This window comes from Ambystoma mexicanum, chromosome 2p (assembly GCF_040938575.1).
Source record: "Ambystoma mexicanum isolate Mex_15411 chromosome 2p, UKY_AmexF1_1, whole genome shotgun sequence".
Lineage (NCBI taxonomy): Eukaryota > Metazoa > Chordata > Amphibia > Caudata > Ambystomatidae > Ambystoma > Ambystoma mexicanum.
In genome coordinates this window covers 990,180,553-990,206,373 of record NC_090923.1, presented here as the reverse complement: position 1 = coordinate 990,206,373, position 25,821 = coordinate 990,180,553, and the positions used below count along the sequence as shown (strand labels likewise).

Genomic DNA, 25,821 nt, shown 5'->3' with positions numbered 1-25,821 from the left:
ATGTATATACTGCTCGAGGAACAGCACTGTTTGCTTTTTACCAAATGTTAATATTTGTTATGTTTGCTTCCATGTTCTGACCAACTGTGCAAACTGTCTCCATTATCTGAACAGAAGAAAGGGAAACTACTGCTTTTGTGTGTCCAAGCAGGGGGCAGTTCTTCGTAGCCCATGCTTGGGTGGTTCCAGCTCCACTTTACAATTAGTTAGTGTAGCAACACATTGTTACCTCAAGGTAATTAGGCAGATCATCCCGGCCCTAGTGTTCAATTTGGCATATATGCCAGGTTGAGGTTAATCCCTACTCTGGTTCTTAGTTAAGTGCTAAACTTCTCTCTGTTCAGGCTAAAATTGTTTCTTTGAATATGTACCAAATCCCCAGAGTGATTGGGAGTAATAATGTGCTGAGAAACATCCCTTTATCTTTGTTTCTGTATGTTATCTCTCTGCTTCAGGCCTTCCGGCAACTCTCACACCGGTTTCATGGAAAGGGGTCTGGCAAGATGAAAACAGAGAGGCGCATGAAGAAGCTAGAAGAAGAGGCCGTAAGTACCAAGGAATTGGCAAGGTTGCTGTTGGATATACTTTGGATATACTTTGGATATACTTTGGATGGGCTTTCCAGCTTTCACCTGTTGTAACTCTGCCTGCATTAGACGAGCTGCAGCTGGATGGTGTTCGGTAGACTTTCCTTTTTGGGTGAAATTCTCCCCACTGTGAGTCCCCAACATTTCTGCTGGACTATTTGATTTCTGGACTGATTCTCCTGAGTGAGTGGGAACCGTTTTCCACAATCGCCCATTCTTTTACTCTAACAGTGGGAACCCTTGTTATCCCTTTTTGGTACTATTTAATGGAGATATGCTCTCCTCCATGTTTTCTGGCATCTACATGTTATTATTGCAGTGCACAGCACTTTCAGTGGGGTGTTGGTAGAAGCTCCTTGAGCTTTCCTTTTTACTTTACCTGTGTTTTACTAAAGTCCTACTGGTAGTAAGACTTTAGTAAGCTATCCCAGGGATTTGACTAACTCAGCACCTTGGCAGCATGGCAGAGCAGGTGGGTTTATCTTAAGAGGAAGATGTGAGCTGTAGGTAAGTATGCTGAATCTTAGTTAGACATGAACAGCAAAGAAACTCTTACACATAAAATTATATAAAATTATGTATTATATGTACACCAGAATCACTTTAAATACATTATACGCTTACACTAGAACACTTCAGAAAACTTAAATACACTTCAAAGGGCACTTTCCCTTTTGTGTTTGTTTGCAATTACATTTGTAGCAACGTTACAAAGGGAAAAGACAATGTTATTATATTATCGTTTCTCCAGCATGGGGTCTGGCATGGATTCACATGCTCATGAATATTCCCTGTCGTCAGGCCGGGAATCCTCGGTATAGAAATAAATCTGTATCAGTTTAGTTTCTGATCTGTCTTTCTTAGTAGTAACCAATCACTGGTCTCTGGGTCATACTGCCCCCAGCCAATGACTGCCCTCTCCCTAAGCCCCGCCTCTGGCAGCCATCCTCAGATTTTTACCGCACGTTCAAGTGTTGGGAGTCCTCGTGCTGTAGCTCTCGAGCTTTTGCTGCGTTTTCGCGCTTTTTCAGGAGATTTTTCTCCTTTTTCGGTTAAATAGACCCTCAAGCTCCACCGTTTCTACATCCGATCAATGGGGATCCGTTTCAGAGTTTTCTACGCCCCTCAAGGGTGAAGATTTCGTCAAGTTACGCTTTTGGAGGATTCCAGAAGTTCCGAGGCCTACCCCGGACATGGCCCAGGAGAAAGGAAGCTCGACGCCCGGGAAGCTGTTCAGGACCTGCCCTGGATGCCAGCTTCAGAATGTTTTCAAGGAGGATGAGCATTCGTTATGCCTCTACTGTCTCCATGAGGACAAGATGCACAAGGAGAAGGACTGTGCGTTTTGTGGGAACATGTCGGAGCGTACCATGAAGGATCGCCACCTCCGTCTCGCCAACTGGCTGGAAGGGAAGAGCCCGTCAGGTGAGTAGAAGAAAAAGAAGTCTGAGCGGTCTTCTAAGTCCTGTGAGGGTGCCCCGTCGATGGGGGCCCAACAAAAGGCTAAGCACCGCGAGTCCGCGGGCACCGGGAGCGCCGAGCGGTCGGGCTCCTTGGCTGCCGGGCAGGGCGCATCCTCCCCGGCGCCATCAACCACGAGCCACTGCTCTGGCTCGGGTAAGAGGAAGTCCGAGAACCCGGCGACCATTCTGGAGAGGCCCCGGTCGATCTCCAAGATTCCGACAGAGGGGGTGCGAGGCTCGGACCCTCCCCCCAAGGTGAAGGCCACAGGCGTACAGAAGGTGACGATGGCCTTAATTCACCCAGCTAAGACCTCGATTGAGGATGTCGCCGTGGCCCTGGCTCAGCCTGTGGAGGCTACACCAGTGGAGGCGCCCTCAGGACCCAGAGTCTCCCTGCCACCGCGGAGGGAGTCGTCTTTCAGGCCCATTGAGAAGACCCCCCACGAAGTCCTCGTTGGAACAGGTGGAGGAGGGGCTGGTGGCCATCGTGGATACGGACACGACCTCTGAAGAAGAGCTCATTGAAGTCGTGGAAGAGGCCCAGCCCATCGGGAGGGATCCCGACGAGGGCGACGACAAGAGCGACGGTGTCGGCGACAAGGCTCCCCAAGAGCCCTCGCGCCCGTTGTTTCTGGCGCCGCAGGACACCTCGGCGGCCATTTTGTCAGCGATTCAGTCCTTATGCTCGGAGATAAGGACAAGGTTGCCCCTTCCCCCGACTGAGGTACCTGAGCCAGACCCGACGGGGGGAACCGGAGCCAGGACCTTCCGAGAATCCACCGCATAAGAGGAGGAGGACGCATCCTACGCCACCTCTCCCACCTCTGCGGCCTGCTCTGCCTTCCCCCCGGTCTACTACCCACGGGGATGATACAGGCACGGACACGGCTACGACAGGTACAGATGACGACGGAGGCGACGACGGGACGTGTCCCCCGATGCCCCCTGCTCGGGCGTCCCCGCCCGACGAGATTGGATCCTTTCATGCCATAATTTCCAGGGCATCTGAGCTTTTTCAGCTCTGCCCAGAAGAAAAGAAGAAAGAAGGGTTCCTTTACCAACGGCGCGAGGCTAAAAGGAAGACGGTCCTCGCCGTATTGCTTCTTGATGACATCTGGGATGAGGGGCTCGCCCTCCTCAAGAACCCTGCCACGGCGCCGGCAAAGAGGGACCGGTACGAGAAGAAGTAATGGGTCCCCGACGCTGCCCCCTTGTGCCTTCGGGCACAACCTACCCCGGATTCGGTCGTCTCGGCGGCGGCAAAGAAGAAAGCTGGGGGGGGGGGCATCGGCCTAGACATCAACTTCCCTGCCGGATGGCGAAGGCAGGAAGTTGGACACGATGGGACGACGGATCATCTCATCCGCAGTGACGACTATCAAGGCGGCCAACGCCCTGGCTATCGTAGCCCGCCACGACAGGGGGTTGTGGTTCAAAATCGCCCCTCTGTTAGACTTCCTTCCGGACGCCAAAAGGGCTGAGGCCCTTGAAATTCTACAGGAGGGGGGGAGATTGCTTCGGACCACGCCATCACGGTGGCAACGGACATCGCCGACACCGGTTTCCGTCAGTTGGGCAACAGCGTTTGCTTGAGACGACGAGGATGGCTCAAGGCCACGGATTTCCGCCAGGACGTACAAACCAAGGTTTTGGACATGCCCTTCGACGGGAACAACCTGTTTGGGAAGGCGGTTGATGAGTCCCTTCAGGCCATCAAGACAGACAGAGAATGCCCGGGCACTGGGAGTGCTCCAACAACGACGGCTGTCCTTTCGGAGCTACGGAGGCAGACAAGGTGCCTCCAAGGGATCCGGCAGTGGCTCCTCCACTTACCGCCAAGCGGCAAGATCTTCGTCCCAGGAAGCCTACAGGGGACGCGGCAAGTCAACAATTGCCCACGACGACGGGCACGACGTGGTGCCCGTCGTCGTCAAGGAGGCAAGGCGGCCTCCAAACAAGATTGAACCGACCGTGGGGTCGGGCCTCCGCCGAACCACCCCGGTGGGAGGCCAGCTGGCGAGGTTCGTCGGCGTGTGGGAGTCCATCTCCACCGACTGATGGGTGCTGGACGCCCTGGCCCAAGGGCACGCCCTCGAGTTTCAGAAGAAGTGCCCTCACTTTCCACCCGTGGCCAGGAAGGAAAATCACGTCCCTCAACTAATGTTGGAAGTAAGGGCGATGCTCAAGAAGGGTGCCATCGAGCTCGTCCCAAAGGGGCTTCGGAGTTTACTCAAGGTACTTCCTCGTAAAAAAGAAGACAGGAGGATGGCGCCCCATCCTGGACCTACGACAACTGAACAAGTACATCAAGGCACAGAAGTTCCGTATGGTCACCCTCCAGCATGTGCTGGGACAGCTGGAGGAGGGCGATTTCCTGTCGTCGTTGGACTTGGAGGATGCGTACTTCCACATCCCCAATCTAAAAAGACACTGAAAGTTCCTCAGGTTCGTGGTCCAAGGGCGGCACTACCAGTTCAAGGCCCTCCCGTTCGGATTGAAGTCGGGACCCAGGGTATTCACCAAGTGCCTCGCACCGGTGGCGGCGCGGCTGCGCCTCCAGGGGATCCACGTCTACCCCTACCTGGACGACTGGCTCATCCGGGCAAGGACAAGGGAGCTCGCCGTGGAGCACATTGCGAAGACCGTCCAGCTGCTCACGGACCTGGGATTCTCCATCAACTTTCCAAAATCCCACCTGGTTCCGTCGCAAGTCGCCCTGTTTCTGGGAGCCAAGCTCGACACAGTGGCGCGGCTGGCCTCGCCGTCGGAGGAAAGGACCAGGACCATTCTGGGCAAGGTGCAGCGTCTGCTGGCCACGGACATGGCCAGGGTAAGATCTATCAAGTCCCTCCTCGGGATGATGTCCTCCTGCATTTATCTGGTGCACCTTTGCAGGCTTCGGATGAGACCCTTACAGGAGTTCCTCGACGCCCGCTGGATCCAGTCGACGGGCAGCTTCGAGGACAGGATCCCTCTCAACGAGACATTCAGTCAGGAGATCCGGTGGTGGGGTACCCGCTCCCATCTGTCGGCGGGCACAGACTTTCAGACCCCAGCTCACCAGGTGACGGTGACGACGGACGCCTCCCTGGAAGGTTGGGGAGCACAATCCGGAAATTTTCACGCGAGAGGCCTTTGGCTCCCGGAGGAGAGGTCTCTCCACATCAACATCTTGGAGCTCCGCGCGGTGTTCTGGGCCCTCAGGTCCTTTCTTCCGTCCCTCAAGGGCAAGGTGGTGAGGATCTTCACCGACAACACCACCACGATGTTCTACATCCTGAAGCAGGGCGGAACCAGGTCCCCGGCCCTATCCAGGGAAGCCCAGCATCTGTGGCATTGGGCCGTCGCCCAAGGGATGTTTCTGGTGCCTCTTCATCTGGCAGGAATAAAAAACACGATCGCCGACTCACTCAGCAGGGAGCTGCGCTCGTGCCACGAGTAGGAACTACGCCAGGATCAAGTGGATTGACTCTTCCGACGATGGGGCGAACCCCAAATCGGCGACAAATTCCAAGTGCCGGAGGTTCGCCAGCAGGTTCCCCCAGCCGAGGAGCATAGGCGATGCTTTCTTGTTCCCCTGGGACGGCCTATTTCTTTATGCGTTCCCTCCGCTGCCGTTGCTGCTCCGGCTCATCAACCAGCTCAAGAGGTCCCGATGCAGGATGATCCTCGTCGTACCGGCGTTACCGAGGCAGATCTGGTTCCCAGACCTTCGGGACTTGTCAACGTCCCCACCAGTCAAGCTGCCGATGGACGCAGACCCTTCTCTCCAGAGAAGGAGGCGCCATTCTTCACCACAACCTGGAGTCGCTGAACTTGCAGGCCTGGCTCCTGCAGCACTAGAGTTGGGAGGGTACGACATCCCGGCCGACTGCAGAGAGGTTCTTGCAAAGGCCAGGGCGTCCTCAACTCTCAAGTGCTACGGACATAAATGGAAGAGGTTCTCTGTCTGGTGCCGTGCACAGAAGATTAACCCTCTGCGGATTACGGCCCCTCAAGTACTGCCGTACCTACTGTCGCTGGCCAAAGCTGGACTGGCTCACACCTCCATCAAAATACATCTGGCTGCAATCTCCCGATATACCAGGACGACGGGACGGGCGTCCTTGTGGTCTCATCGCTTGGTGAAAGAATTCATGAAGGGACTATTCCGATCATTCCCGCCGGTGAAGGCTCCTGCCCCAGCGTGGGAGCTTAATGTGGTGCTGACCAAGCTCATGGGGGCCCCATTCGAGCCTATGCATTCGGGCGCCTCTGAAGTTCCTGTCATGTAAGACAGCTTTCCTTGTGAAAGAAAGGGTTTGCTCTCAAACTGCGCACACACATAGAATAATAAGCAATTGCAAATTAAATGAGTGGTTTTAATCAGAATTGGTGCAGCCTGACACGTGTTTCGAGCTTCCCGCTCTTCTACTGAGGCTGCTTGTGCAAAATTATAAAACATTGATGTACAACGAAAACATTTGTTAAGCATGATTCAATAGCAAAACAAACCAGTCTCCAGACCCAGGGCAAGGAGGCAGTTAGGGTTTGCCAAACACATTGAGTATATGGTTTAAAGTAACAGACAGTTGCAACGAATGCACATATCAAATCAAACCAATTCAAAGAAAGGAAATTAAAAACACAAAAAGTGCGTAATTCGGTGGAAAAAACATAACACATTATAAAACAATGAAAAGAGGGAGGAGAGAGAAAAAAGACAAAAGAACAACAAAATTATTCAGTGAGAGAAGATGCTCATGGTAATCAGCCAGAAATACATGTATAAGGCCACTGACTGTTAAAATTGTACCTTAATCTTGGCTAGTGTGTATTTTGAATACTAGAGAAAAATGCAAAATTAAAAAATGTTTTATCAAGTGGCAACTTAATGAATCGAATACGATAAAAAGAGGGGTTGCAAATATGTTGCGTCATAGAAAATTGTTTTAATATTATATATATAGTTTTATCCCACTTACCAAAGGTAGAAGTTGAGTAATCTGACAAAGTTAGGCGTGGGCTCCCTATAAAGCAAAAGACGGGATGGCTATTTATGTAGGAATCTGACTGACTAGATTTCCACCTAGCAGTCATTTGAAAATAAAGAAATGACATACCATTATTTTGCAGTTGCACGAATGAATTTTCAGTAAATTATTATCTTGCTGCAGCACGGGCAGGAAACGAAGAATGCAGGTGCGGCAAGAGCCAAAGAAAACAAAGCAACAAGAGGTCAATTAGCTAATTGAGTGGTTTATCTCTGTGGACATCTGAAGCAGCAAGAATTCTTGCTGGAAGGGTCCGTGTACAAATTGTCAACGTTGACTCACCAGTACTTTCACTGCTATGTGGGGAACTGGAGCCAAACGGAAACTCTCTGTGTGCCGAGTATAACTCGGAGATGTGAGGGAAGCAACAGTGAAAACGCCCGTGCACAGGCGAGTCACCACAGAGTTAATGGGAAAACAAGAGCGCCATGATGGACTAGTGTAGATATCATGTAAAGGAAATCATTAAGGCTACTCCATATAGACAAGGATATGTTTGAGGTGTGCGTATGCCGGAAATAAATTGCGCATGGTAAATGCACAAATAGAATTGGAATTACAAAAAAATAAATAAAAAATAAATAAATAAATAAAAAAAATTTAAAAAAAATTGCGAGACAGAAGGACATAGATCCGGAAGACATTAGTTAATTAATTGGAGTATGAAGTCACTTGAGCTGTCCACGGATGGCAGTAGTGTATTTTAAAACACCTGTGCCTGCATCTATAATAAAGAGTGTTGCATGTGCTGAAAAAGATGCTAAATAAAGGAAGTGCGCCTCGACCTGACTGGATATGCAAGGATTGTGTTAAAACGGTTGCGCCCATGCTAGCAAGTGTATTCATTAAAAAAAAAAAAAAAAAAAAAAGGGGGGGGCGCTGCACCCGGGTAGATAGCATGATAGTTGAGTAATGACATGTAGATAGCGGCTGATTACCATTGACATCCATACAAATAATCGGTACCTATTGGCATGACATGTGCGAAGACCTTAAAAAACACACGTGTACCCTAACTTTTAAACAACATGTAATCACAAAAAGACAGATAGTTCATGGTCTGTGTTCAGGCCAAACTCTACAGTACGGTATTGACAAATCAATCGGGCTTCCAATTGTCTAAGTTTGAGTATCTGGTTGCCTCCACGTTGTGGAAGTGACACCTTCATCATCCCAGCAAATTTGATCATTGTCTTGTTATCCATTTGATGGGATCTTTGCCAATGCAAAGCTAGGGGATATTTGGAGTCAGATTGAGTAATTGAGTACAGATGTTCCCTGATACGAATTTTCAGCGGGCGTATTGTACTGCCAATATAGAATAGGCCGCAGACACATTTAATACAGTAAATGCAGAATTTCGAATTACAATTAATAAAAGACAAAATCTTATGTGTACCTAAGTGTCCGAAGTCGATGGAGGTAGTCTCCAGTGCATGTGAACACGTGGAGCAGCCCCCACACTTGTAAAAACCAGGGCGTGGGGGCTGGTGTAACCAAGTATGTTGCTTGGGTGGGATTGACATGAATGAAGGAGAAAGTATGTTCTTGAGGTGGTTTGCCTTAGTATAGATAAAACTTTGTGAGTTGTCCACCCAAGGAGTAATATCACGATCAAGTTGTAGGATGTGCCAATGCCGTTTGATTATATTGTAAAGCAGCGAACTATCCGAATTAAATCTAGTAATAAATTTGAGTTTCTGAGAATGAACAGTCTCGTTCCTTATTTTCGGAGTGAGTAGATCGCATCTCTTCATGGTCCGTACATCATGTTCTGCTTTTACTACTGAGCGTACGTCATAGCCTCTAGCTATAAACCTTTGGCGTATCAATGAACATTCCTGGTCGAAGTCTTTCGTAAGCAGACAATTCCGTCTTGCCCGAATGAATTCGCCTTTGGGTATATTGGAAACTACAGTTTTCCTATGACAGCTAGTAGCATGCAGAACTGCATTCACGGATGTAGATTTTCTAAAAGTTTTAGTTACAAACTGATTATCTGAGATACTGATAGTAAGGTCTAAGAAATTAACACATATGGGGCTATACGTGTGTGTAAATTGAATGCCCCAATTGTTGGAATTGAGATAAGCAACAAATTCATTTAAAAGCTCAATAGAACCATTCCAAACCAAAAGCACATCATCGATATAACGTTTCCACATGTGAATATGTGGCGTGAAAAGCTGGTTAGAGAAAACGAGTTGTTGTTCATAGTTATCCATGAAAATGTTAGCTAACGCTGGGGCATAACTTGCCCCCATTGCAACTCCGATCAACTGTCTGTAGTAAGTGTTATTGAAAAGAAATACATTGTTGGTAAGGGCAACAGATAGTAAATCTTTGATCATTTCGATATGTTCGAAAAACGAGGCTGAATGAGCACGAAAGATAAAGTCTATACTGCTGATTGCTTGCTGATGATTAATGGATGTATAAAGCGCTTTTACATCAAGTGTAACCAGGACAAGATTAGGTAACATAGGCAGTTGGTTAAGCATGAAAGTAGGTATGTTGTTGACTAATGGTGAAATGCATTCATTGATGTACAGGGAGGTGGGCTCCAGGATACTGGAATTAGGTAACATAGGTAACATAGGCAGTTGGTTAAGCATCTGGAGAATGTGCATTGTGTCACGAATGAAAGTAGGTATGTTGTTGACTAATGGTGAAATGCATTCATTGATGTACAGGGAGGTGGGCTCCTATCCTGGAGAATGAACAGTCTCGTTCCTTATTTTCGGAGTGAGTAGATCGCATCTCTTCATGGTCCGTACATCATGTTCTGCTTTTACTACTGAGCGTACGTCATAGCCTCTAGCTATAAACCTTTGGCGTATCAATGAACATTCCTGGTCGAAGTCTTTCGTAAGCAGACAATTCCGTCTTGCCCGAATGAATTCGCCTTTGGGTGTATTGGAAACTACAGTTTTCCTATGACAGCTAGTAGCATGCAGAACTGCATTCACGGATGTAGATTTTCTAAAAGTTTTAGTTACAAACTGATTATCTGAGATACTGATAGTAAGGTCTAAGAAATTAACACATATGGGGCTATACGTGTGTGTAAATTGAATGCCCCAATTGTTGGAATTGAGATAAGCAACAAATTCATTTAAAAGCTCAATAGAACCATTCCAAACCAAAAGCACATCATCGATATAACGTTTCCACATGTGAATATGTGGCGTGAAAAGCTGGTTAGATAGTTCCTATCCTGGAGCCCACCTCCCTGTACATCAATGAATGCATTTCACCATTAGTCAACAACATACCTACTTTCATTCGTGACACAATGCACATTCTCCAGATGCTTAACCAACTGCCTATGTTACCTATGTTACCTAATTCCAGTATCCTGGAGCCCACCTCCCTGTACATCAATGAATGCATTTCACCATTAGTCAACAACATACCTACTTTCATTCGTGACACAATGCACATTCTCCAGATGCTTAACCAACTGCCTATGTTACCTAATCTTGTCCTGGTTACACTTGATGTAAAAGCGCTTTATACATCCATTAATCATCAGCAAGCAATCAGCAGTATAGACTTTATCTTTCGTGCTCATTCAGCCTCGTTTTTCGAACATATCGAAATGATCAAAGATTTACTATCTGTTGCCCTTACCAACAATGAATTTCTTTTCAATAACACTTACTACAGACAGTTGATCGGAGTTGCAATGGGGGCAAGTTATGCCCCAGCGTTAGCTAACATTTTCATGCATAACTATGAACAACAACTCGTTTTCTCTAACCAGCTTTTCACGCCACATATTCACATGTGGAAACGTTATATCGATGATGTGCTTTTGGTTTGGAATGGTTCTATTGAGCTTTTAAATGAATTTGTTGCTTATCTCAATTCCAACAATTGGGGCATTCAATTTACACACACGTATAGCCCCATATGTGTTAATTTCTTAGACCTTACTATCAGTATCTCAGATAATCAGTTTGTAACTAAAACTTTTAGAAAATCTACATCCGTGAATGCAGTTCTGCATGCTACTAGCTGTCATAGGAAAACTGTAGTTTCCAATATACCCAAAGGCGAATTCATTCGGGCAAGACGGAATTGTCTGCTTACGAAAGACTTCGACCAGGAATGTTCATTGATACGCCAAAGGTTTATAGCTAGAGGCTATGACGTACGCTCAGTAGTAAAAGCAGAACATGATGTACGGACCATGAAGAGATGCGATCTACTCACTCCGAAAATAAGGAACGAGACTGTTCATTCTCAGAAACTCAAATTTATTACTAGATTTAATTCGGATAGTTCGCTGCTTTACAATATAATCAAACGGCATTGGCACATCCTACAACTTGATCGTGATATTACTCCTTGGGTGGACAACTCACCAAGTTTTATCTATACTAAGGCAAACAACCTCAAGAACATACTTTCTCCTTCATTCATGTCAATCCCACCCAAGCAACATACTTGGTTACACCAGCCCCCACGCCCTGGTTTTTACAAGTGTGGGGGCTGCTCCACGTGTTCACATGCACTGGAGACTACCTCCATCGACTTCGGACACTTAGGTACACATAAGATTTTGTCTTTTATTAATTGTAATTCGAAATTCTGCATTTACTGTATTAAATGTGTCTGCGGCCTATTCTATATTGGCAGTACAATACGCCCGCTGAAAATTCGTATCAGGGAACATCTGTACTCAATTACTCAATCTGACTCCAAATATCCCCTAGCTTTGCATTGGCAAAGATCCCATCAAATGGATAACAAGACAATGATCAAATTTGCTGGGATGATGAAGGTGTCACTTCCACAACGTGGAGGCAACCAGATACTCAAACTTAGACAATTGGAAGCCCGATTGATTTGTCAATACCGTACTGTAGAGTTTGGCCTGAACACAGACCATGAACTATCTGTCTTTTTGTGATTACATGTTGTTTAAAAGTTATGGTACACGTGTGTTTTTTAAGGTCTTCGCACATGTCATGCCAATAGGTACCGATTATTTGTATGGATGTCAATGGTAATCAGCCGCTATCTACATGTCATTACTCAACTATCATGCTATCTACCCGGGTGCAGCGCCCCCCCCCTTTTTTTTTTTTTTTTTTTTTTTTTTTTTTTTTAATGAATACACTTGCTAGCATGGGCGCAACCGTTTTAACACAATCCTTGCATATCCAGTCAGGTCGAGGCGCACTTCCTTTATTTAGCATCTTTTTCAGCACATGCAACACTATTTATTATAGATGCAGGCACAGGTGTTTTAAAATACACTACTGCCATCCGTGGACAGCTCAAGTGACTTCATACTCCAATTAATTAACTAATGTCTTCCGGATCTATGTCCTTCTGTCTCGCAATTTTTTTTAAATTTTATTTATTTATTTATTTATTTATTTATTTGTAATTCCAATTCTATTTGTGCATTTACCATGCGCAATTTATTTCCGGCATACGCACACCTCAAACATATCCTTGTCTATATGGAGTAGCCTTAATGATTTCCTTTACATGATATCTACACTAGTCCATCATGGCGCTCTTGTTTTCCCATTAACTCTGTGGTGACTCGCCTGTGCACGGGCGTTTTCACTGTTGCTTCCCTCACATCTCCGAGATATACTCGGCACACAGAGAGTTTCCGTTTGGCTCCAGTTCCCCACATAGCAGTGAAAGTACTGGTGAGTCAACGTTGACAATTTGTACACGGACCCTTCCAGCAAGAATTCTTGCTGCTTCAGATGTCCACAGAGATAAACCACTCAATTAGCTAATTGACCTCTTGTTGCTTTGTTTTCTTTGGCTCTTGCCGCACCTGCATTCTTCGTTTCCTGCCCGTGCTGCAGCAAGATAATAATTTACTGAAAATTCATTCGTGCAACTGCAAAATAATGGTATGTCATTTCTTTATTTTCAAATGACTGCTAGGTGGAAATCTAGTCAGTCAGATTCCTACATAAATAGCCATCCCGTCTTTTGCTTTATAGGGAGCCCACGCCTAACTTTGTCAGATTACTCAACTTCTACCTTTGGTAAGTGGGATAAAACTATATATATAATATTAAAACAATTTTCTATGACGCAACATATTTGCAACCCCTCTTTTTATCGTATTCGATTCATTAAGTTGCCACTTGATAAAACATTTTTTAATTTTGCATTTTTCTCTAGTATTCAAAATACACACTAGCCAAGATTAAGGTACAATTTTAACAGTCAGTGGCCTTATACATGTATTTCTGGCTGATTACCATGAGCATCTTCTCTCACTGAATAATTTTGTTGTTCTTTTGTCTTTTTTCTCTCTCCTCCCTCTTTTCATTGTTTTATAATGTGTTATGTTTTTTCCACCGAATTACGCACTTTTTGTGTTTTTAATTTCCTTTCTTTGAATTGGTTTGATTTGATATGTGCATTCGTTGCAACTGTCTGTTACTTTAAACCATATACTCAATGTGTTTGGCAAACCCTAACTGCCTCCTTGCCCTGGGTCTGGAGACTGGTTTGTTTTGCTATTGAATCATGCTTAACAAATGTTTTCGTTGTACATCAATGTTTTATAATTTTGCACAAGCAGCCTCAGTAGAAGAGCGGGAAGCTCGAAACACGTGTCAGGCTGCACCAATTCTGATTAAAACCACTCATTTAATTTGCAATTGCTTATTATTCTATGTGTGTGCGCAGTTTGAGAGCAAACCCTTTCTTTCACAAGGAAAGCTGTCTTACATGACAGGAACTTCAGAGGCGCCCGAATGCATAGGCTCGAATGGGGCCCCCATGAGCTTGGTCAGCACCACATTAAGCTCCCACGCTGGGGCAGGAGCCTTCACCGGCGGGAATGATCGGAATAGTCCCTTCGAGAGCAAACCCTTTCTTTCTCTAATTCCAATTTCCAGTGGGAATTTGGCAGGCTCCTACTCAAGCTCTCAGCCGCAGCCCTATCACAGCCACATAAGTTACCGTTCTATGCGCTGTATCCTGCTGGCCTTTTCTGCCACTTTTTCTTCAGCTTTCCTTGTGGCCATCACCTCCGCACGACGAGTGGGAGAGTTCCAGGCCCTATCTTGCAAGCCTCCATAATTGACTTTTCATGACACGAGGGTGGTGCTGAGGACACACCCATCCTTTATGCCCAAGGTGCCGTCAGACTTCCACCTCAACGAGCCCTTGGTGTTTCCAGTTTTCTTTCCGTCGCCTTCGTCGCCGGCTGAGAGGACTTTGCACTTGCTGGATGTAGCTAGAGCACTGAAGTTCTACGTGGACCGCATGAAGAGTTTTCGGAAGACGTCACAGCTGTTTGTGAACTTTGGGACTGTGAATCAAGGGAAGGCTCTCTCGAAGACTTCCATTTCCAGATGGCTCTCCGGCTGCATCATGCACTGTCACCGGTTGGCAAACCGACAGCTGCCCGGTCGTCTGAGAGCCCATTCGACCAGAGCGATCGCTGCTACCACAGCGTTCCTGTCTGGTGTGCCCCTACTGGACATCTGCAGGGCTGCGACGTGGAGGTCGACGCACACCTTCACAAGATTCTACTGCGTCAATCTGGACTCCAGGGAGGAGTCCAGGGTCGGCCAAGCAGTGCTGCGCAACCTGTTCGCCTAAGGTGAGCGTGGAGAGGAGGTAAGAGTTGCTTAATGTTGAGTTGTTGTATTGCTTAATGTTGAGCCTGTTGCCACCTCCCGTGGTTGTGCATGTGTGTACTGCTATGTATTCTCTTATTCATGAACATGTGAATCCATGCCAGACCCCATGCTGGAGAAGGAACAAGTTACTTACCTGTAACTGTTGTTCTCCAGCATGGGTCTGGCATGGATTCACATGTGAACCCTTCCGCCTACCCCTCTGCGGCTCTTCACTTGGTCATACGGCCACTTAACGTGCTACCAAATCTGAGGATGGCTGCCGGAGGCGGGGCTTAGGGAGAGGGCAGTCATTGGCTGGGGGCAGTATGACCCAGAGACCAGTGATTGGTTACTACTAAGAAAGACAGATCAGAAACGAAACTGATACTGATTTTTTTCTATACCGAGAATTCCCAGCCTGACGACGGGGAATATTCATGAGCATGTGAATCCATGCCAGACCCATGTTGGAGAACAACAGTTACAGGTAAGTAACTTGTTCCTTATTATACGTCCCTGCGGTTTTTAACAATTCATACGGTAATACATTTACTCTGCAAACACATATAGTAAAGTCACTTATAGGGAGGAAAATGGTTAGTTAGTGTAACATTAGCCTGGTTCAAGGTTCTAGAGAGGGTTTCATCGCCAAGTAAGTCTTTAAAGTCCCAAAACGCAACCCTAGCTAAAAGCAGTTCGGTGAGGGCTCAAAGTCTTGACAAGCTGCGCAATACAAAGAGTTCCAACAGATTTCTTCCAGTCTCTAGTGTATAGAAGCAGAAAGTTAACAACTAACAAAGGAGAAGGGGGAGTTCTCCAGCATGGGGTCTGGCATGGATTCACATGCTCATGAATATTCCCCGTCGTCAGGCTGGGAATCCTCGGTAAAGAAAAAACCAGTATCAGTTTCGTTTCTGATCTGTCTTTCGTAGTAATAACCAATCACTGGTCTCTGCGTCATACTGACCACAGCCAATGACTGCCCTCTACCTAAGCACCGCCTCTGGCAGCCATCTTCAGATTTTTACCGCACGTTCATGTGTTGGGATCCTCGTGCTATTGCTCTCGAGCGTTAGTGCTATTTTTTCGCGCTTTTTCACAAAAACTTCGATTCTTTCGGTCAAAAGAGCCTCAAGCTCCACCGATCCTACATCCGATCAACGGGGACCCGTGTCGGATTCATCTGTGCCCCTCAAGGGTGAAGATTTCGTCGAGCTACACTTCGGAGGACTCCAGAAGCTTCTCAGGCCCGGTCTCGGAGATGGCCCAGGAGAAGGGAAGCTCGACGCCCGGAAAGCTGTTCAGGGCCTGCCCTGGATGCCAGCTGCAGAACGTCTTCAAGGAGGACGAACACTCTTTCTGCCTTTACTGCCTTCATGGGGACAAGACGCACGTGGAGAAGGACTGTGCGTTTTGCGGCAACATGTCGGAACTGACCATGAAGGACCGCCATCAACGTCTCGCCAGCTGGCTGGAGGGTAAGAGCCCGTCTGGCGAGAAGAAGAAGAAATCTGAGCGGTCTTCTAAGACCTTTGAGGGCGCCCCGGCGACGGGGGCCCAACATAAGGCCAAGCACCGCGAGTCCGCTGGCACCGGGAGCGCCGAACGGTCGGGCTCTACGGGCGCCAGGCAGGGCGCACCCTCCCCGGCACCATCAACCACGAGCCAACGCTCTGGGTCGGGTAAGAGGAAGGCCGAGCACCCGGCGAAACTCCTGGAGAGACCCCGGTCGAGCTCTAAGGCAGAGGAGGAGCGTGGCAGTGCCCCCTCCCTCAAGGATAAGGCGGTGAACGCACCTAAGGTGGTGAAGGCCTTGATCCATTCGACCAAGCCCTCTATCGAAACGGTCGCGGCGGCCCTGGCCCAGCCTGTGGAGGCTGCACCAGTGGTGGCGGCCTCGGGGCCCAGAATCTCCCTGCCTCCTCGGAGGGAGTCTTCTTTCGTGCCCATCGATAGGACCCCCGTGAAACCCTCCGTGGGGAAGAAGGGGGGGCAGGGCGTCGTCGTAGATTCGGCCTCAACCTCAGAAGAGGAACTGATCGAGGTCTTAAGCCACGGCCTAGGCGTGGAACAAGACCAGCCCGTCGGAATGGGCCCCGACGCAGGTGACGACGACGACATCGTCGAGGATACCGACGGGGCCCCTGCTCGCCCGTCGGATTCCCCTCTGCCAGCGCCGCAAGACAACTCAGCGGCCATTTTGTTGGCTATACAGTCCTTATGCTCCGAGATAAGGACGAGACTACCGTTACCGACGGAGGAACCTCTCCCGTCGGGGGATCCAGAACCGGGACCTTCTGGTGTTCCCCCTACCAAGAAAAGAAGGATCCATCCACCGCCTCCCTTTCAACCGTCGCGCCCCGTCCAGCCCTCCTCCCCGTCCACCCGAGGGGATGATACGGGGACTGACACGGCAGCGACGGGTACGGACGACGAGGCATACGACGAGGATTTTCCGTCGTCGCCTCCCACCAGGGCTTCTCCGCCCGACGAGATTGGGTCGTTCCACTCAATGATCGCCAGGGCATCCGAGCTTTTCCAACTCTGCCCTGAGGAGAAGAAAAAGGAAGGCTTCCTTTACCAACGGCGCGAGGCCAAGAGGAAGACGGTCCTCGCAGTGCCTCTGTTGGACGACATTTGGGATGAGGGCCTTTCCCTCCTCAAGAACCCTTCCACGACGCCAGCGAAAAGAGACCGGTACGAGAAAAAGTACCGGGTCCCGGACTCGGCCCCCCTATGCCTCCGGGCGCAGCCTACCCCGGACTCCGTCGTCTCCGCGGCAGCCAGGAAGAAAGCGGGGGGGGGTGCGGCCTCCACGTCGACTTCCCCGCCGGACGGCGAGGGAAAGAAATTGGATGCCATGGGACGCAGAGTCATCTCGTCGGCGGCGACGACGATTAAAGCGGCCAACGCCTTGGCTATCGTGGCCCGCTACGACAGGGAACTCTGGTACAAGATAGCTCCCCTGCTGGATTTTCTGCCGGACGACAAGAGGGCGGAGGCCCTTGGAATCCTGCAGGAAGGTGAGGTGGCCTCGGACCACGCCATCACCGTGGCGACGGACATCGCCGACACTGGGTTCCGCCAGATGGGCAACGGCGTTTGCCTTCGACGTCGCGGATGGCTCAAGGCTACGGACTTTCGGCAGGACGTCCAGACCAGGGTCCTGGACATGCCCTTCGACGGGAACAACCTGTTTGGGAAGACAGTGGACGATTCCCTTCAGGCCATCAAGGCGGATACTGAGACGGCCCGGGCCCTTGGAGTACTGCAGCAACGGCGGACGCCCTTTCGGAGCGGTGGAGGCAAGGGCGCCTCCAAAGGTTCCGGCGGCGGTTTCGCTTCCTACCGTCAAGCGGCCCGCTCGTCGTCGCAAGAGGCCTACAGAGGACGAGGCAAGTCTGGCGGACCCCGCCGTCGTCGCCAAGGAGGCCAAGGCGGCAAGGCCGCGTCCAAGCAGGATTGAACCGGCCGTGGGGTCGGGCCCCCACCGAAGCACCCCGGTGGGAGGCCGGCTGGCGGGCTTCGTCAGCGTGTGGGAGTCCATCTCCACCGACCGTTGGGTGCTGGACGCCCTGGCCCGGGGCCACGCGCTCGAGTTTCAAAGAAGGTGCCCGCGCGTCCCCCCCGTGGCCAGGAAAGAACTTCACGTCCCTCAACTTCTCCTGGAGGTAAAGGCGATGCTCAGAAAGGGCGCCATCGAACTCGTCCCAAAGAGGCTTCGGGGCTCCGGAGTCTACTCGCGTTACTTCCTCGTGAAGAAGAAGACGGGAGGATGGCGCCCCATCCTGGACCTGCGACGCCTGAACAAGTTCATCAAGGCGCAGAAGTTCCGGATGGTCACCCTCCAGCACGTCCTGGGTCAGCTGGAGGAAGGAGACTTCCTATCGTCGTTGGATTTGGAGGATGCCTACTTCCACATTCCCATCCTAAAGGGGCACCGAAAATTCCTCAGATTCGTGGTCCAAGGGCGTCATTACCAGTTCAAAGCCCTTCCCTTCGGACTACGGTCGGCACCCAGGGTTTTCACCAAGTGCCTCGCACCGGTGGCGGCGCAGCTGCGCCGCGAGGGGATTCACGTCTACCCCTACCTGGACGACTGGCTCATCCGCGCCAAGACGAGGGAGCTCGCCGTGGTCCACACGGCAAGGACCGTCCAACTCCTCACGGACCTGGGATTCTCCGTGAACTACGCCAAATCCCACCTGGTGCCCGCGCAAGTCGCACTGTTTCTGGGAGCGAGGCTCGACACAGTGTCCCTTCTGGCCTCCCCGTCGGAGGAGAGGACCAGGACCATCTTGGGCAAGGTGCAACGGATGTTGGTGGCCGACGCGGCCAAAGTGAGGTCCATCAAGTCCCTCCTCGGGATGATGTCTTCCTGCATCTACCTCATTCCCATGTGCAGGCTCCGGATGCGCCCGTTGCAAGAGTTCCTGGATGCGCGCTGGATCCAGACGACGGGCAGCTTCGAGGAAAGGATCAAGCTCGACGAGAGTTTCCGACGAGCGATACGGTGGTGGGGCACCTGCGCGCATCTGACGGCGGGCATGGGCTTCCAGACCCCAGCCCACCAGGTGACTGTGACCACGGATGCCTCCCTAGAAGGGTGGGGAGCGCACACCGAAAATCTGCACGCAAGGGGACTCTGGCTCCCGACGGAGAAGTCCCTGCATATCAACGTCCTGGAGCTCCGTGCAGTGTTTTGGGCCCTCAGGTCCTTCCTTCCGTCCCTCAAGGGCAAGGTGGTGAGGATCTTCACCGACAACACCACCACCATGTTTTACATCAGGAAACAGGGCGGAACCAGGTCCCCAGCGCTGTCCAAGGAGGCGCAGGACCTGTGGCATTGGGCCGTCGCCCAAGGGATTCTTCTGGTGCCGTTTCATCTGGCAGGGATAAAAAACACCATCGCCGACTCACTCAGCAGGGAGCTGCGCTCGTGCCACGAGTGGGAACTACGGCAGGATCTGGTGGATCGCCTCTTCCGACGGTGGGGCACACCCCAGATCGACCTGTTCGCGACGGCGACGAACACCAAGTGCCGGAGGTTCGCCAGCAGGTTTCCCCAGACGAGGAGCATGGGCGATGCTTTCTCGTTCCCCTGGGAGGGCCTGTTCCTCTACGCGTTCCCTCCCTTGCCTCTGCTAATCCGGCTCGTCAACCAGCTCAAGAGGTCACGGTGCAGGATGATCCTCGTCGCACCTGCGTGGCCGAGGCAGATATGGTTCCCGGACCTTCTGGACTTGTCGGCGTCCCCGCCAATCAAGCTGCCGGCGGACGCGGATCTACTCTCCAGGGAAGGAGGCGCCATCCTCCACCACGACCCGAAGTCGCTGAACTTGCAGGCCTGGCTCCTGCAGCGCTAGAGTTTGGAGGATACGACATACCGGCCGATTGCAGAGAGGTTCTTGCAAAGGCCAGGGCGTCCTCGACTCTTAAATGCTACGGACACAAATGGAAGAGGTTCTCTGTCTGGTGCCACGCACAGAAGATTAACCCTCTACGGATTACGGCTCCCCAAGTGCTGCCGTACCTGCTGACGCTGGCCAAAGCTGGTCTGGCACACGCGTCCATCAAGATTCATCTTGCTGCGATCTCCCGTTACACCAGAACCACGGGCCGGACGTCCTTGTGGTCTCATCGTCTGGTGAAAGAGTTCATGAAGGGACTGTTCAGATCGTTCCCGCCGGTGAAGGCTCCGGCCCCGGCGTGGGAGCTCAACGTGGTGCTGACCAAACTCATGGGACCTCCGTTCGAGCCTCTGCACTCGGCCCCGTTGAAGTTTCTATCGTGGAAAACAGCTTTTCTCGTGGCCATCACCTCCGCACGACGAGTGGGAGAGATCCAGGCCCTTTCCTGCAAGGCCCCGTACTTGACTTTCCACGACACGAGGGTAGTGCTCAGGACGCACCCCTCCTTCATGCCCAAGGTACCGTCGGACTTTCATCTCAACGAACCCTTGGTGTTACCTGTGTTCTTCCCGTCGCCTTCGTCGCCGGCTGAGAGGACTTTGCACTCGCTGGATGTAGCTAGAGCGCTGAAGTTCTACGTGGACCGCACGAAAGGTTTTCGGAAGACGTCACAACTCTTTGTGAACTTTGGACCTGTCAATCAGGGGAAGGCTCTCTCGAAGGCTTCCATCTCCAGATGGCTCTCCGGCTGTATCATGTACTGTCACCGGTTGGCAAACCGACCGCTGCCTGGCCGTCCGAGAGCCCATTCCACCAGAGCGATCGCAGCTACCACGGCGTTCCTATCTGGTGTGCCCCTGCTGGACATATGCAGGGCTGCTACGTGGAGGTCGACGCACACCTTCACGAAATTCTACTGCGTCGACCGGGATTCCAGGGAGGAGTCCAGGGTCGGCCAAGCAGTGCTGCGCAACCTGTTCGCCTGAGGTGAGCCTGGTGAGGAGGTAAGATGCTTAATGTTGAGTTGATGTGATGCTTAATGTTGAGCCTTTGCCACCTCCCGTGGTTGTGCATGTGTGTACTGCTATGTATTCTTTATTCATGAGCATGTGAATCCATGCCAGACCCCATGCTGGAGAAGGAACAAGTTACTTACCTGTAACTGTTGTTCTCCAGCATGGGTCTGGCATGGATTCACATGCGAACCCTCCCGCCTACCCCTCTGCGGCTCTTCACTTGGTCATACTGCCACTTCACATGCTTCCAAATCTGAAGATGGCTGCCAGAGGCGGTGCTTAGGTAGAGGGCAGTCATTGGCTGTGGTCAGTATGACGCAGAGACCAGTGATTGGTTATTACTACGAAAGACAGATCAGAAACGAAACTGATACTGGTTTTTTCTTTACCGAGGATTCCCAGCCTGACGACGGGGAATATTCATGAGCATGTGAATCCATGCCAGACCCATGCTGGAGAACAACAGTTACAGGTAAGTAACTTGTTCCTTTTTGTTCCTGGCTATCTTTCTTTTCGGTCTCAAAGAATTGTTCTCGCACACTGTTTAAGGCAATATAATTCCACTTTTATTTGTGCAAGTGGTTGGTTTTCTTACAAATTATAGTATACATGTGGTACATTGGGGGGATCTTGAGTTCCCTTGTAAGCCGACACGTGTTTCGACCCGTAGGTCTTTATCAAGGCTGATTCATTTATTCAAAACCATGTGTGGTGATAAGTGGTGACATACATAATTAGCATTGGTGTCGAGTGAGTGGTGTTGGGTGATAGTTTTAGATAAAAAAATAGATATTTAAACATAAATGCAATGTATACAATACATTAAGAGCCATATTGGCGGCAGCGGGAAGGAGGATGGAGGGAGAGAACAAAAGGTTACCAGCAAATTTGTTGGTCCTAATAGTATGTTGTCTGGCATTGATATGGCTTCTTACCTATTGGTACCGGTGTGTAGCCCCCTGTGGGGTCCTTGTTGAAGATGTGGGTAGCTTGTGCTGTAGTTACAGTGGCTCCAGTTAGGCCCTGAAAAAAATAAAGAAGGTTCTGTTGGGTCCTCCTCAAGATTAGGTGGTGCTGTGGGATGTGAGGGTGCTGGGCCCCTGTTGGGTCCTGGTTAAGGGTTGCTGGCGCTATGGTGGAAGTGGCATCAGTTGGGCCCTAAATAGGGAGGTTTTATGGTGGGTCCTGACATAATAGAATGATACCGGAGGGTGAAGATGGTGCTGGGAGGTGCATATGGAGTGAGAGCCAGTGGCTGGTGGCATGGTGTGGGATAGAGGGTCCTGCCGGGTGTGGTATGCTCACCACCTATGGTGGGGAGTGGACTGGTGCTGGGCCACTCTTGTTTGGAGTGACTGTTTGCCTGGGTTGAGGTGGCACCTGACGGTTGTGTCTATTGGATGGCTGCTGGGAGAGCCACCATGGGGGCAGTCTCACATGTGGGAGAAAGCCAGGAGGCAGTGGTGCTGGCCTTGTGCCATGTGGATTGGCGGTATTGGGAGGAGTGGCTGTCCCACATTGGGAGATAGTCAGAGCAAAGTGCAGGGGACTCCGTGGGGGCAGTCTCACAGCGGGAGAAAGCCAGGAGGCAGTGGTGCTGGCCTTGCGCGATGTGGATTGGTGGTTTGGGAGGAGTGGCTTGTCCCACATTGGGGGATAGTCAGAGCAAGGTGCAGGGGACTACGTGTACGCAGGCGCTCGGTGGTCTTGAGTTAGCATGCTGGTTAGGAATGGAGCGCACCGGTGGGGGTGTTGGCCGTGTGCCGTGAAATAGGGCGGCTTGGGAAGTTGGCTGCATCTGGGCTCTTGGCGGTTGGGGGGGGGGCACGTGGTCTCTAGGTGTGGCGGGTGCCCGAGCAACAAATAGAACTTACTTGTTATGCCCGCGATGGGTGTCCTGCTTTGTCCGTGCGGTTCGGCGGACCTGAGGACTGGGATCCATTAAGAGCGCATGTGCGCTGCTGAGTCACCAGTAGTACTCCCCGCGCAAGCGCGCAGAGTAGTGTGTGTGCGTTGTTTGTGCGCATGTTCCTGGCGTCGCTCGTGTGTTCCCTGGTGCGTGTGTGCAGGGGGAAAGTGGCTGATGTCTCCACGCTTGCGTACGCCGGAGGATGCTGGCGAAAAGATTATATGGGTGGTTGTTGGACCGCTTGGTACGAGCTGATCTAGGGGAATGCTCATGGGGTGCCAGGTTTGCTCCCACATGCTGATAGTATAGCAGGTAGAATGTCTGCAAAGTAGATTGCGGCTGTTAGCCTTAATGATAAGACATGGTGCATATGAATCAGTGAAGTGGCTGGAGATAACTAACAAAGGAGACCTGTCTAGGAAGGTACACAAGCAGCGGCTTGAGCTGGGGTTAAGAGGGGTCGGCCCTGGACACCTCTAGGCACACCAACGCACTGGAGCGACTTCTTGGAATCAGGTAAGCAATACCTTTTTCCTCACAGTACCTTAGTGTTAGGACAGGTTTTCAGAAGTTGAACTAAGGGCTTAGTGGAACCATTCAACTGAGGCAGCACAAGTCTCCACTCTTAGTATAAGGCTGTACCACCTGAGTTCAGGGTAGCGTAGACCGAGCAGTCAGGCTCATCTTGGGAGGGAGGAGAGGGCTGTAAATTCAGTACAAAGAAATGGTATTATAAATATGGTTCAAAGAAACACTGATACACTATGTTTTGTAAAAATAAAGGGTTTATTTTATATACAAGCAGACCAAGAGATTTTTGGGTAAATAACTATCATAAATAATGTAAACACATTATAAAAACACAACACTATGCTTGAAGGTACACATACCAAAGAATATAACCTAATTTGGAACACCTAGCAGTAGTTCTAGGGAAGTCAAAACCAATAGTTACTTTTAGAATACTTAAAGTAAGACCCTATCAGTTAAACTGTGACGCTCAGCAAGAAATCACGCAGTGATTCAACTGGACAGTATACTTTTCAGAAAATTCAAACACTTATTCTAGGAACAGTAAAACACCTATAACTCTGATTCGGGACACCAGTCTAGGGGAGTTGGACTTTGGAGTGTAATATTCAATTGCAGTTGCTTTTCAGTTCAGACTAAGGTAAGCAATAGCATTAACTTATTTTAGGATAACAGTTATGCTCAAGGTAAGTAAAACCTATACACATTTTAAAGGAGCTATCAGCAATTTAAAGGCGGGTATACACCTCAGACTGTCTTTGTGTCTGTCTAAAACAGACCAGGGAAAGCAAAACCCAGTGTTACGCTTTATGAATGACTCTGGGTTATTCTTGGTAGGTAAAACCTAATGCAGACTTCTTCTGGACAGGCTAACAGCAAGTCAGGGTAAGCAAGACCCAGTTGGGAAACGTATACACCGATTCTCTGAAAGAAATAGTTAGTGAAACCAACAGCCTTACTTTTGGGAAAGAGGCCCAGCTAGTTTACAGGTGAGTAAAATAACTAAAATAAGTAAAATAACCTTACATATACTTTTCAGAATGACCAAACCTTTCTAAGGTAAGTAACTTTTGTAACTGTTCACTCTCGAAGTTGGTTACCAACCAACTTCTTTTGCAAGTAAGTAACTTTTAAACACTTCTGCTCTTTTCTAGGCAAAAGGCCCAATCCTTAGGTCTTTCCCTTATTCTTGGAGCTTTAATTGTCTCAGTGGCAGAAGGGCAGTCACAAGGGTCTGTTGTCCAACAGGCAGGTCAAGATAGGTTCTTAAGTAGCAAAAGTCAGAGTTCCCTAGGAAGACTGTTAGAAAAGGTAAGTACTTTACTTTTAGAGTTAGTTGAGGGTCCAGGGGCTTCACAGAAGACACCCTATGAGAATTTCAGCATTGAGCCTGGGTGAACTGAACAAGAGGCCTCTGAATCACAGAAAACATCCCAAAACTATCAGGAATCAAAATGGACTTCAGGTAAGTAAATACCCAAAAACACATGTTCTGGACTTGGGGGAGTTATCATAACTTGCCCTCCAACATGTCTATCTAAACCCTCATGAATTATCTACCCCTAGCCAGCGCTGATGGGCCGCTTATCTAGGGTCAGGGTAAAGGAAGAGAATCTAGCCATTATCTTCTAGTCAGTCCGTTTTTTCAAAGGCACTTCCTATAACTGTGTAATTTGCTTTGCAAATGAAATTGCTCATCTTTATTTATTTTCTTTGCTCTGCATTTTCATACCCTAAAACATGTACAGAACAGTCTGTTTTGATTCATTAAAAGGAACACGGTTTCCCGGTGTTTCAGAGTTCACACCTTCCACCCAGTTATAATTCTGGTGCAGTGTTAGTTCTCGGACATACTTTCCACCCCACAGCGTACAAACGTACAGTGCTAAAAAACTATTTCGAATGGATTGTGTTCTCCCACGTACTCCTTATCTTTGATAAATCCACTTCCAGCTTGCTGGCCTTGGAAAAGATTTTGACAGTAGAGGGCGCTGCGCGTCGACGTCCCTCGAAGGCCTCCATATCGGCGCCAACGTCACCATAGAAGAGGCGCCATAGATCTCCCTCTTCTTCATCTTCAAATTCCCCAGAAAGGGTCACCTGCCCCACTAAACACAACTCTCCAGCTAAGCGGGAGGAATTTCGCAAGGAAATCTTTAGGGTCTTCGAGAACACGGCCTTGACCCCCTCTGAGATGCCTAGAGGTGATACCCCGGGTGACAATAGTCGAACTCGGCAAACAAAAACCATCA

At 49.7% G+C, this 25,821-nt stretch overlaps 1 protein-coding gene across 1 annotated transcript in view; it reads left to right on the top strand.

The window, feature by feature from the left end:
* SART1 (spliceosome associated factor 1, recruiter of U4/U6.U5 tri-snRNP) overlaps positions 1–25,821 on the top strand; it is a 1,237,846-nt gene that overhangs the window by 1,075,738 nt on the left and 136,287 nt on the right. Inside the window, exon 18 of the mRNA XM_069644803.1 lies at positions 456–545. Coding sequence (XP_069500904.1) covers positions 456–545 — 90 coding nt within the window. The remainder of the gene's footprint in view (positions 1–455; positions 546–25,821) is intronic.